This window comes from Falco cherrug, chromosome 3 (assembly GCF_023634085.1).
Source record: "Falco cherrug isolate bFalChe1 chromosome 3, bFalChe1.pri, whole genome shotgun sequence".
Taxonomy (NCBI): Eukaryota; Metazoa; Chordata; class Aves; order Falconiformes; family Falconidae; genus Falco; species Falco cherrug.
In genome coordinates this window covers 14,411,896-14,424,976 of record NC_073699.1, presented here as the reverse complement: position 1 = coordinate 14,424,976, position 13,081 = coordinate 14,411,896, and the positions used below count along the sequence as shown (strand labels likewise).

Here is a 13,081-nt window from a genome sequence, read left to right as displayed (position 1 = left end):
GTCATTGAGAACTGTTTTTTTCTGGATTAGTTCTTTTGAAAGAACTAATTGTTTTAAAAAACGCCTAGGGGGTGGTGGAATCACCATCCCTGGAGGCATTTGAAAAATGCGTAGATGCGGTGCTTAGCGACATCTCAAAGGTCTTTTCCAACCTGAATGATTCTATGAAAAAAGCTGCCTGTGGTGTTAGAGCCACTCTGCTCATAGCTGGCTTAGCCCGAGAGCTGTTGGCAGTTGAAGCGTAACGTGACAGGAACCCAAGGTACAAGCTTTTTAGTTGAACTGTGAGTTTATTTGGACAGACAGTTGATCATTATTGACACAGAAGAAGGGGCTCATCCCCTGCTTGTACGAACTGGTGCTACCTGAATGTTCTGTTGTAGTTAAGATTATTTTAAAAGGTGAGTTAATAACCAAGTCAGTCTGTCCGCCTCTGAGGCCCCAGGCTTAATGAGCGAGTGACCTTACTTGGAGCAACCTTTTACACTCCAGAGCACCTGTCTGTCAGCTTTCTGAAAAAAAATCACTGATTTCTGCAGCTCCAGAGAACTGTGGTATTGCCTGCGTTGCACTTTGTGACCCAGACCAATGCGCCTTTGTAGGAGAGTGCTCTGTTCCGTCTGCGACGACTTCTGAACACGTCTCTTGTAAGACCCCTTCTTCTCCCCAGCTCTCCCTAGCAGGTTTGCAGGATGTCACGTGGTTCTTCCAAAATGTTTTGCTTGAAAATTGAGATCAAATCCTCGCTGGGAAGCAATCAAAACCACTGCTCTGCAGCAAGAGTCTTCATGGCTTTCTCTTAGATTCCTCCAGCAAGACCTTGGTGGCGTGTGTCTGATTGCTTGTGTTGGGCGTCTGACTGACAGATTTGAAATCTGCATTTCTCTGAATGCTCTGTTGATTGCTGAAGATTAGTGAATTCAAAACACAAAAGTAGATATGGGTCTAATGGATTTACTGGTCAGCTATTTAACTGCTGAAAAAAACTCTTTGCCAGTGTGTAGGGAAAGAATATTGGCATCAGGGCGAGGAGGAGTATGCTTGCCTTGTGCAGTGAGCTCCAGCACTTCAAGACTGCTGAGCCAAGGCCTGTGCCTGTTGTGTCTTGGAGTTTCTGGTGTTCCTGTGGGAGGTGAGTTTATCTATTCGTGGATGCAAGCTTTTGGGGGCTGTGAGCTCTGCAGTTAAATTGCCTTGTGCAGTGAAAATACTCTTTTGTTAAAACTGTCAGATGACTCAGTTCTGGTTTTGCAAGGGTGAACAAATCATTATTTCCCATATTATTCACAACTTTGTAGGGCTTCTGACATACCTGCTTTGATCTCTTCTCTAAGCCTGAAGAACCCTCATCCCTGTGGTCATTCCTTTTGCAGAGATTGGCCACATCTTTGATCTCCCTGGTTGCTGACCTTTCATTTCCTGCGATGTCAGTGACAGCGGTGACAGCAGGGGCTGGTGTTCGGGATACCCCTGTGCTGTGGATTTACTCACTGGTATCGTTTGTTCTTTCCATGGCCTTGTTTACCTCTGACTTCTTCATATGATTGATCAATGAGGAAGGTGGAAGGGATTCTTTGCCTCTATAATCAAAGGATGTCATTATCTAAACTCCCCGCTAAATTATGTAGACACTTAAAAAGCTTATGGGTTTTTATTTCTCAAGCTAGCAACCTAATAACACCCTGTTTGCTGTGCGGTACTAGTTTTTTACGTAAGATTCAGACGGTGATTAAGACGGTGACTTCTGAGCCTTGAGGGAACAAAAAGGCCTTTTTTCCTGTAAATCCAATACAGAAATGCCTATCTCATTACTCTAACAAAAGTAAATGCCATTTTCTGTGGTAGAGCAGAGGTTGTTAAAGGTCTTGAAATTGTTACCTTTATGCATGTTGAAAAAGTGGAAACTGATAAACTGGGAACAGGTGCTTCTTTGGGACTATTGAATGTCTCGGTATTTAGAAAGATCTACAAAACGTGTGAGCCATTTGGGCTGTGAAGAGTAGCTGAAGTTTCTGCACCACACCTAAACCACAGTCAGCTGTGTCCTCCTCCATAAAAAGGAAGCAAGATTCATCTTATTAAGAGAAAAGGAGCAGAGTAAGTTTTTTCCATCCTCCCAGAGAAAAGCTTTCAGACCTCCTTCACCCAGGCGAAGGCATGCCATCACCTTCAGCCTCAGCGTTCACCGTATCTCTTCATTATAGCAAGACGGGCTATGTGGCACATCCGATGAACTCTACTATGGCCCGTGTCCTCCAGCAGAGAGTGGCACTAAGAAGGTGCAGTTGAGATTCCTCTTGCTGGGGACTGAACTTCCCAAGGTACCCTTGTGCACAGTCCTTGAAATTCAACCCCCCTAGCACACTTTATTCTGTTACATCCAAGTGCAGGATGTTCACAAGGATGGAAGCGGGCAGTTTCATGTCAGGCAGCAGAGCAATGAAAGCTTTAAACAGCCCCAGGCTAACCCTGGAAGTGATCCTCCTGTGCTCGCTGTCATGGACGCGTGGAGCAAAACTGCTTTGCCATGAGAGTGTCGGAGCACGGGGACAGGCTGCCCAGAGAGGTTGGGGGTCTCCTTCTCCAGAGACATCCAAACCCCACCTGGACACGACCCCGTGCAGCCTGCCAGAGGAGAGCCTGCTTTAGCAGGGGGGTGGGCTGGGTGGTCTCCAGAGGTCCCTTCCAACCCCCACTGTTCCATCATTCTGTAAAACACCCTGCACTGTTCCCTGAACTGCTTCTGGGCTTCAGCCTGTGCCTTGGCGTAAGGGAGAAAAGGCTGCGCCGGGGAGACGCCAGCATGGCTTTTCAGTGGCGATGCCAGCTTGTGTGTGGGAACAACTGAAATGAAATACTTTGAGAAAGTGAAGGCATCAGCAGCTCTCTGAGCCCGTGGTCCAAAAATCTTGGTCTGCTGCAGTAGTGGATGCTGTAGGTACCAACTGAATGCAAGACCGGGTAAGGAAATGAGTATAAAAGACAGGGAAATGGCTTTTAATTAGGAGGGTCGGGCTTTCCTCTAAGCTCAGGTGGTCTTGTGCTTTCCTCATGTTGCTGAAAAGCAGCAAAAAAATGTGTCATTGTGGCTGGCTCATTGGGCAGCAGGTATTAGGGTGCTGATTTCAAACAGGAGCCAGGATCCCTGGCTGCTCCAGAGCGGGCTTGCTGTTGGAAGGGACTCGGTCTCAAAACCAAACCTTTTCTCTGTGTCCGGGGTGTGTTACATTACAAGTTTTGAAAACCACTTGTCTTTCTAGTGTTTTCTTTCCGCCCCGGCTCCTTGCTGTTGTGTTCAAGGTAGCTTGCGGTTTGGAAGAGCAGGGATGTCTGAGGGTGCTGTTGCCACTTCGCTGCTTGCGACACCTGCTTCTCCCGTGGTCTGTCGCTACTTGCAGCCAGACTGTCTGCAGAAATGAAATGCTGTGTTCTCTTACAAGCTCTCTGTGGTAAGAAAAAGAAAGCAAAAGCAGCACTGACACAGTCTTGATAGCTGCGTTTGGTTTGCATCGCTCTTCAGTTAGCGGAATGAAGGCAGTCTCTCTTGGTGGGGGCAGTCATTAATATTTCCGTATTCCTGAGCTGTTTCCAGACTCTAAAGTAAGAGCCGTTTACAGCTATTTCACTCTTCTCCAAGAGTGAATCCCCCCCGAAGGTTATACCTGCTGGAGATCAGGGGTTGATAGCAGTCGAGCCAGGATTCACAATAGCTTTTGAGTCTCGTCGCTGATTTAGTGCAAACTGAGACACAGCTGCTTCCTTCCACTGGACAACTGGTATTACCAGGAGCAAAGGTCTTTGCTCAGCACCTCACCCAGCACATCACAATCTCTGCCTTGATAGTCTGGCTTGCCCTGAGCTCTGCCTCTGACCCTTTCCCTCATGTGCCGCATTCCCTGGGGAGGTACCACACCTCGAGGCATCTGAACCCTGCCCTCTTCAGCTCGCCTGCAGAGCCCAGTGCATCTTCCTCTGGGTATCATGGATGGCAGCACAGGCCCTAAAGCCCAGGAGCTGACGGCTCAAGTATTGATCTTAAAACAATAGCTTAAAAATTAGTTTGACTGAAGGAGAGCAGTAGTTTGCAAGACACTGCAAGATGAGTCGGGATTTAACTGCAGGCGGGAGTCATACAGGTCTGGGGAACAAACTGGAAAATCATGAGGTGTGGAAGCAAAGGTCCTGCTGCTCCAGCTCCGTTTCTGACAGGAGCATCCGCAAAGGGCAGGAGGAAGGGAGCAAGGCCAGCATGCAGTGCTGCTCTCCTGGAGCAATCTCCTGGCACCACCGGTGTGAGTTAGGGGCTTCCTGCAATACAGGTGATGCCCTGGTACTTAATGGTCCTCAGTAGATTTGTTTTTCTTTGTGTGATTTTGTCCAACGACTCCTGGGATCCGGCAGCAGAGGTCTGCATCTTAATTACGTGGTGTCTGGAGAACCGTGTCCCTTTGTTTGTACTGAATCTGCCAGCTGCTGACTTCAGCTGATATCCCTAGCCTCAAATCAGAAGGGAGAGGGAACAGTTGCTGCCTGTTCGCCTTCGCTTTGTCTTTTGACTTCACTGCTGTGGGGCACCGGGTCGGTGCTTTACAGAACCACTCATTTATCGTGTTGCAGTCGCCTCCGTGAGCAGCGCTGCTCAGCTTGGGGCTGAGGTTCTCTGATGTGTGCTGCTTCATAGTTTTCTGGGTAATTTTTGTCTGCCCCACTGCATTGCTCTCACTCATTTTTACAGCCATAACTAAGGTAGAGTTACCCGGCTTTCCACCCTTCTCCAGAACATCCATGGGCATGCATTGAAAAGCCCAGCGACAGGGTTCAGAGTTACTCCCAAAGGCTAAAGTCACCCTCGCTTCATCCTGAAAAGCCTTGAAAACAGCTGAGTGTGCAGCTGGCAGGGCACAGTGTTGTACAGGATGCACCGCTCAGCATGGAAGTGCAGGTTACACAAAAAGGGCTGGAAAGATGAAATTTGGGTGAGGCCATAGCATCTGTGACCCGAGACTTTGCTCTGGACCCGTACTATGCCAAAATTAAGATCTTTGCCCGTTTGGGGTTTTTTCAGGCAAACACAGATGTAGCAGGACCTTTCAGATCTTGATTGGTTTGCTTGATTAAAATCCAGTTTTATTTTCTATACGCTCTTGTTTGAAGTCCTAGAACATCTATGTACAACGTGATGAAGGAATCTGCTGCTTGCTGCAGTGCCACTTCTAAATTCTGAAGGAAGCTCATGACAGGAGATAAAAATACTGTAGGATGGAGAAAAGCTCAAACACAAACTCTGTGGGCATCAAGTGTATTCGTATGCGGTCACAATCACCTGCTGCCATTGGAAATGGCTTATTTTCTAGCTTGAGTCTCCGGGGTTCAAACCCCCAAAGCAGGAGATTTGAAAAACTTGAGTTGAGGGTTTTTTTTCTGTGGATACTCTTGGTGAGTGTGTACGGTGCGCAGCTGCGTGCTCCGTTCTGCAGCTGAGTGTTGGAGTTTATCTTCAGACAGAATGAGAGAAGACGACCCTCTCCTGTAGTTGCCTGGTTCTAAAAGCCTGGTTTTGAGAAAAATGCCAAGTAGCAGCACGGCCCCAGCGAGAGCGTGACGGCTTGCAAGACTGCATTTTCTTTAAATTGCAAAATATTGGATAAAAAATAGTAATTTATTTCAAAAATTGCTAACTGTGAAGTCAAGCGTGGCTTTTACCCAGAGTAATTTTATCTGAAAAGAGAGTAACGACTATTTTCCTGAGTGTATACTGGTAATTAAAGCTCTTTGGAAAGGCTGTTTTTCAAGCAGGATGGACGTTTCTCCTGAGGACCCTTGTACAGCCGCAGTGATAAATGAGCGTCTCTCCTGGCTTCGGGAGATAACAAATGTCATTCTGTGTCTGGCAGAAGCATGCGGGCGTCCTGAGCCCCTGGGCTTCGGCGAGAAGGCAGCCGCTCCCTCTGAACAGCCCCACGTCAGCTCCGGTCTCAAACTGGGGGAAACTGGGGTTTTGTGGCGGGGGGAGGGATGATGATACGGACACAAAAGACACATCCGGATGGGGATTCTGCCTGCAGAGCACATGCTGCGTTATCCGGATGGAGGAGCGGTGGGTACCGGGGGGGACCAGGGACAGGCAGCGCTTGGCTTGTCAGCCGGTCCCACGCGCTGTCCACTGCGAAAGGACTCCCTTGTCTTTCGCTTCCGAGAGGCGGGCCACTTTTTTTGAAGGCTGCTGGAACTCATCCCCAGCTTCAGAAATGTCCCAGCTGCGGGGCAGGGGAGGGCACGCTGGCCGTCCCCGAGGAGCGGCAGTTTAAGAGAGGCAGGTGCGGAGCGGGGTCCAGTTTATGCAGTCCTGTAAAATGATGTATAAACAAAACGCTTCAAAGATCTTCTAATAACTCCCGAAATGAAATGTTTGAAACTGGGCCTTGTAAACTCTTCACCGGCATTTAATTGCCTCATAAAACAGTATGCTAAAGAAAGTATTAAAGGGGTTTTTTTCGCTGCTCTCGGATCAGTTTAACCCTTTGGGGACCTTGTGTCCAGCTGTTTCTCTCCCGCTGCCTAATGAGCAGTTACCACCTTCTTTCTTTGCCTTTCATGATACATCACTGGCTCTGATCCACCAGACCTCGACCTCTTTGCGTGGCTCAGGTGTGGCACGGGCAGCGGCCGGTGCTGCGAGGACAGCTTCATCTCTGCCTCTGACCCTCGGGATTTCGGCAGCGGGTGCAGGGCTGCGGCTCTTCCCTTTCTAACACCGGGGCCCAGCAATTTCTCGGTGCGCCTTTCTGTCCCGAGGCGAATCTGGGAGCCGCGTTCAGATGGTCTGTGCCGAGGAAAGCTTGGCTAATTTACAGACCTCCCCAAATCCCCGCTGGGGCCCAGAGCAGCAATCCTCCGTGCGCGTAATTGGCAGCTGGTGCATGGGGAGCGATGGTGCAGCTGAGATAACCGCAGCTGTACCCATCGATACGACGGCAGCCCTGTCTTCCCCAGCCAGCCACTGGCTCCCACCCCCGAGGCCTCTCGCGTCCCCTCACTGCCTTTGGGGACACCCTGGCTTCACTGCCGAAAGCACCGACCGCTCCTTGCCGTAGCAGCCCCTCAGCTGTAGGCTCACCCCTTGCTGCGGGCAGCTCGGGGTGACTGTCCCCTCCAAGGGGGAAACGCTCTCTTTACTCAGACATTTTTGATGCATTTGCAAGTGATGGCCTTGTCTGAGAAAGCTGGAGTGATTTCGTGCAAGTTTTCCCTCTGTGGAGTTTTTGCCGCCCACCCTTTTGCTCTGGCAAGGGCTCAGCGTGCCCTTGCATCGTAACCGAGTATGAGCAGGGGCCTCTGGCCGACCTGTTCTGGGCAGGCTCTGCCAGGCGCCGTCATCCTGCTCCTCCTCCCTGAAGTCCAAGGGAAGCCGTCGAGCCTCTCCTGGATCATCGACGCCAGTTCAAAACCCTCCAGAGGGGAAAGTCTCTGAATTAAAATCTGAAAGGGAGATTGTAGCTTTAGCAGTCAAGACCCCAGTAAGGTGGTGTGGGAGTTGTTCCCCAAAACACTTTGACATGGCTGGTTTTCTGGCAGAGTCATTCTCCGGCATTGAGATCATACCAGTGCTGCAGCCCCGTAAACGTATAACTTAAACCACACCACCTACGAGCTCCTTGGAGCTCTGGTAGCTTTAAGAACAAGAGAAAATGTGGCAGGAATATTCCTAATTTCTCCATTGTCTTTTATGTTCACAGAACACATAAACCCGATCATTGCTGTTTTCATTTATATGCGTAGAAAAGCCAAATCTGGAGTTCTAAAAAGTGTGTAGAGTTTGGGAATTGCTGCTGCAGGAGGAGGAAATCCGAGGGGTAGGTGCTGTGCCGCTCCTCCCTACACGGGCTGTGCAGCCCACGCTGCATCCTGACGCAGCCCGGGTCTGTGCCTGGGTGCAGAGCTCTCTCCTCTTCAGCTTTCCCCCCCCTGCGTCTCTAGAGATGCCGATTTATAACTGGCCCTGCGTGCACCTGGGCCAGATCAAGGAGATTGAGCTCGGTCACCGGGGGCCTTTCCACAAGGGCACAGTAATGGCTTGTAGCAGATGTGAACTGCTCGCTCTCTCTGGGTAAGGCTCTGTGTTACTGCCCACGTGTGAATAGCTGCTGTTTCTGGAGCTGTGTGCAAGCTAAAATGATGGCAAAGCAAAGTTAATGAACACAATTTCACCCGCAGCCCCAGGAGGTTGTAAATGAGCCGGTGTCTGGAGATGTCGGCAAATCCCCTGCTGCAGTTTTCCAGCTTGCCCCATGCTTTATTTGCTCTGCCTGAGAGGCTGTGTTTTTTTCTCAGGCAGCTTTTTCTTCTCTTGCAGTGAGAATGAGGCGTTGTGGAGGGAAGTAGCCAGCTTGAGGCAGAAGCATGCTCAGCAGCAGAAAGTTGTCAATAAGGTAAATCCTGGTTTTCCAAATGGAGGGATTGGGACGCTGTCGTGTTCGTGTATGCAGGGACGTAGCGACCAGGCTGGGCGCTCGCAGGATCAGTGGGATGCGATGGCATTCGTTCTGTGTAAGAATAATTTTGACCCCTGTGTTTTCTTCCCGTTACCGTGAGGTTCCAGAAATCCGGCGGGGAGAGGTTAAGTTTGGGCTGGCGGGGTTACAGGGCAGAATTCAGTCGGCAGCTGTGTAACCGTTTTACCCTTGGCCTTCACCTGTGTGCTTAGAGTTGGGGTCGGCGTTCTGCCATGTCCCTCTGTGCCCAGCTCTGGCTCTGCCTGAGTGTGGGGACCGAATGCTCCCAGAGCTATTTCTGTCCAAGTACTGTGTGCACCATAACGAGTTTTTCTTTTTTTTCCTCCTCACAGCTTATCCAGTTTTTGATTTCATTGGTGCAATCCAACCGTATTCTTGGGGTGAAGAGGAAGATGTAAGTCTGCATTTCTACATCCAGATAAAGGTTCCCTGTCTGAGAGAATAAAGAGAGGATCAGCAGAGTGGGTCCCCCAGATCTCTGTCTTCTGTAGCAGCCTTGCCAGTGGGGTAGGACTGGACAGCGGTCATTGGGATCATGTGAGCCTTCAAGTATTTGCTCCAGCCAAAACCAGCTAACACTGCTATGCAACTGATACCAAGGAGGGTTTGCGATCCAGGCCACATGAGCCCGTGCAGAACCTACTTCGTAGCTAACCACCGCACTGTGTGAAAGTGCCGCTGCACTCTGGCAGCACACGCAGTGAGGGCTGGGGTCTCGCACTGCTAAAATAGTCTTTGGGCGCTGCCGTGATGTTTCTGTCATTATACAGAAAGGGAAACGTTGGACCATCCAGACCAGCCTCCTGCTGTCACAGGCTGCTGTGACACCTTCACAGACTAATCAAACCTGTCCTCAAACGTGCTGTGGATTATTTTGCCCCTTGCTAGTTGTACTGGATGACCGGTCGGGACTTAAGTGCCCTGAGCGGTTAAGAACATTTCCAGGTTAATTTGCTTTGACCAATTAATAGTTGCTTGGTTCGGTCCCGAGATTGTGCTTTAGCACAGTTCCTTCTCCCTCCTCAGCTTTTACAGATGGTTCTCCTGTTGTCTGTCATCTGACAGTTCACTGGACTGAACGGGCCCTGCTCTTCCAGCCTCATCCTGTGCGATGGGCTCCTCCTCCTCCACCTGAGTTTTTACACTTGTTCGCATCCGAACTGACAGATACTCGGTTGTGTCTGTGCCTGCCCCCACCTTGTTCCATGTTGCCTGTGGAATCGCAAGGCTGTCCTTTTGTGTTTGAACAGTGCCCAGCAGCACCATATGGCAGACAACACCACAGCAGGCTTGATTATTATTAATGAAGATAGTGGTTTATATGGTGATAATGTCCAAGATGTGCTGAAATGATTTATCTTGTAAGGAGAAAGAGTTTCTCCACAGTACTCAAGTACTTGAAAAGGACCACAGAAGTGGTTGTGTCACAGCTGACCACGAGTAATCCATCTTTGGAGCAGTTGGCCATGGAGAAGTGAAGCCAAGCAGAGCACTGACAATACAGGCCTGCAGAAGGGGGTGACCAGGGACTGTAAAGGAGTCCTCCGAGGCCCAAGGTTTTGCATTTCAGCTCAGTGGAGTTGCAAAACCCAGCCCAGGGGCTGGTTAAGGGGGCTCATTCTCTTTTCTCCATGTCATGGGGCTGTCTGCTCTAGCTGTGCTGACACAAACCACCCCCCATGGCCACTTGCCCCTCCAGGGCACCCAGACCTGGAGACGGTTGTGCCTTGCCCCCTCGGGTGGGTGCGCTCCTGGGGTTGGGGCGGTGGGCTCTGCTGAGGAGAGGTGGTACCCAAGACCCGGTGCCAGCAGCGTGGTAACTCCTGTGGTGTCTGGGAATCTTTTGCAGCCCCCTGATGTTGAACGACAGCAGTTCAGCACATTCCATGCCGAAATACAGTCGCCAGTACTCCTTCGAGCACGTCCACGGCTCATCCCCATACGCAGTAAGTATGCCGTGCATGCCTGGCCTTGGAGAGGGGGCGAGGACACAGCTTCGTGGGGAGGGACCTGTTTTAGGCTCCTCTCCAGCTGGTCCTGCCTTTGTACAACCATTTGCTCACAACCTCTTTGTTCCATTTGGCAAAGTATTTTAAGGTGGCAGCTGCATTCTAGCTTAGCCAACGGGGAGAATGCTGTTAGCTGGTAACTCTCAGTGATGGCTGTGATGGGGCCGAGGAGTTGGCTTGCAGGCCAGGTGAGGAGTTAGCTGAATTCTGCTGAGGTCAGAGGTGGGCTGAAGTGGTGCGTCCTTGCTTAGCTTACATCTGCTGACTTGGTCCGTGTTTCAGTTTTGTTGAAACAAAACACATCTGATGTCAGTCGACCCCTACTAAACATTTGCTCATATTGCCTAATTGATGTGTGACTGTGTATAGTTAGCGCTGCTCCCTTCAAAGAAGACTGCTTTTGGTCAGTGAAGGTGGTGTGGGTCAGAGCCTGGCTGAGACATGGGCCTGAAGTAGTAAAGACCCAAGTGATCGGAGCTGAATTGTGTCTGTGGAGGTAGGGAGCAAGGTGGGAAGAGCGGAGCAAAGCCGGCTGGCGCTTGTGCCTAGAATAATCCTCCACGTAAGCAAGGCTGTGTGGTGTTAAACCCTGAGATGAGAGAGCTGGCAGTAGCTTTTGTGGTGAAGGGGTCTCCCGCAAGATGCCCTCAAATGCCTAATCCAGAAGAAATGAGTTCATAGATGGACGTGGATGTTGTTCAGTCTTTGGCCTCGTTACAGTGGTTGTCCCACTGCCTAGGTCCAGGGTGCAGCTCAGCCAGGTGCCTGCAGGAGGTGGCCTCACAGGACACAGTGGCACAACCTTATAGGAGGAGTCTGTAAATGGAGCTCTGGACTGTCCTTCAAATTGCTGCTGCATCCCAGGTTTCATCTCTGTTCTCCCATCCTTCTGATGCACTTTCTGATGTGCTGCTTCCTCTAACTGTCCAATGGCCCATGAACACACGGAGCCTGTTCCAAACCCATTGATGCTGGCCCTGTATCCTCTCCCAGATGAGCCACGGGCTTGCTCCCAGGGCCACGTGTTGAGGCCAGAGGAGGCAAGCAAGGTCGCTTCCACTGCTATTTCCCTTCTGACCCGACAGCTGCAGTGTGCCTGTGTGTAAACCCTGTTGTTGTGACACCCCACGATGCTTTGAATGCTGAGAACTGCCCGTCATGAAGCTGATGGGCAGGTCTCAAACTGTGGGCACTGACTTACCAGGAGGGTCAGGGAAGACTCATCCCGTGCACCGCAAGCTCGAAAGCCACGTTGGTGGCACTCCCTGCGGGCAAGCTGGCTGGCTCAGCGCTTGCTGCCAATAGAGCTGTGACATGTTTGGTCACTATTAGCTTTTAATCGCCTCAAGCCTGTGCTGATCCACTAAATCTCATGTCTTGACACGGCTGCTTTCATTTTAGATGCTCTGTTTGATCTGGTTCGTATCGGTGTGTGCCCTGGGAAACGGCACCGCTTAAATTCGGGGTGTCTCTCTTGGTCTGCAGAACCCCTGCTTGCCTGGCAGGGGAAAGCCAGCTGGTGTTTCTTGGCCAAAGCTGTTGTGTGGAACAAGGGTCTTCTTTATGCTCATCCTCTGGCAACGCCGCAGCCCAGGAGCAAGGCTGGGAACATAACTAAGCTTTCACATCAGCTGTTGGTAGCAAAATAAAAGCTGTCCCCAATTCCAAGGCACAATCCTACCCGTGTTGCTGCAGAGACGTCGTGTATGGGACAGCAGATTCAAGCTGCTGGCTCCTGACATCAGGCTGCCCTGGTATGCCAAGGTGATCGTGATGAATTTTTTAGCAGAGAATCAAAATAGCTAAACCCCATTAAAGAGCTGTCCTGCAGTTAGACCACCCTCTGTGGAAGCTCTCTGTTCCCGTTCCAGCTCCCGTCTAATCCTGTGATCTCTTTTTTTAAAAGTGCCTTTATTCTTGAGTGCAGCAAATGCTTGCACAGAACTACTGGGAGCTCTTCCAGGTATTACTGGATTGTCCCAATTATGGGAAACACAGGTGGTCATCCTTTCTCATACTTACATGTTTATGGTTTTCAGCTCCAAACAGAACTGAAAAATGATAGTTGGGCAGTTTTTCAGAGTGAGCTGCCAACAAGTGCACTAGATCCTGACACTCCCGTAGCCCCTGCTTTGGCAGTGGAGAAAAAAAAAAGTGGTTTCGTGAGACTGTTAACATGGCATAAGACCGTAGCGAGGGCAAAGCATGGTTAGTCCTGACCTTGACACAGCTGGGATCAATCCTGCGCCAGCCATCAGACTTGATCTCGCATCACTGCTGCCAAGTAGCAGCTCTCTCTGTGCCCCTAGCAGTGACTACCGACACATCATCGTGCCCTTTTTTTGCTCAAGAATGCAACCTCAGACTTGCAGGAACAATAGGTAGCCCGCAAGTCATGGTCCAGAACAGGGCACAGTCACGTGTTAGGAGGAGAGCGTGCTGCCTGTGTGCTCCCCAGTGCCCGTGCTGTGCACTGCTGGCACTTTGGGTTCTAGAAGAGTTTCAGATCAGTGGCTGTCTGGTTTGTTGCTGTGTCGGTGAGCGCAGCGCCAGGCTGCA

At 50.5% G+C, this 13,081-nt stretch overlaps 1 protein-coding gene across 4 annotated transcripts in view; it reads left to right on the top strand.

Annotated features, from left to right (window-relative positions):
- The window catches only part of HSF1 (heat shock transcription factor 1), a 72,418-nt gene that overhangs the window by 41,904 nt on the left and 17,433 nt on the right, over positions 1–13,081 (top strand). For all 4 annotated transcript variants that reach the window (XM_055704465.1, XM_055704467.1, XM_055704464.1 and 1 more), the window contains exons 5-7: positions 8,354–8,429; positions 8,846–8,907; positions 10,363–10,459. In XM_055704465.1, the coding sequence (XP_055560440.1) occupies positions 8,354–8,429; positions 8,846–8,907; positions 10,363–10,459 (235 nt within the window). The remainder of the gene's footprint in view (positions 1–8,353; positions 8,430–8,845; positions 8,908–10,362; positions 10,460–13,081) is intronic.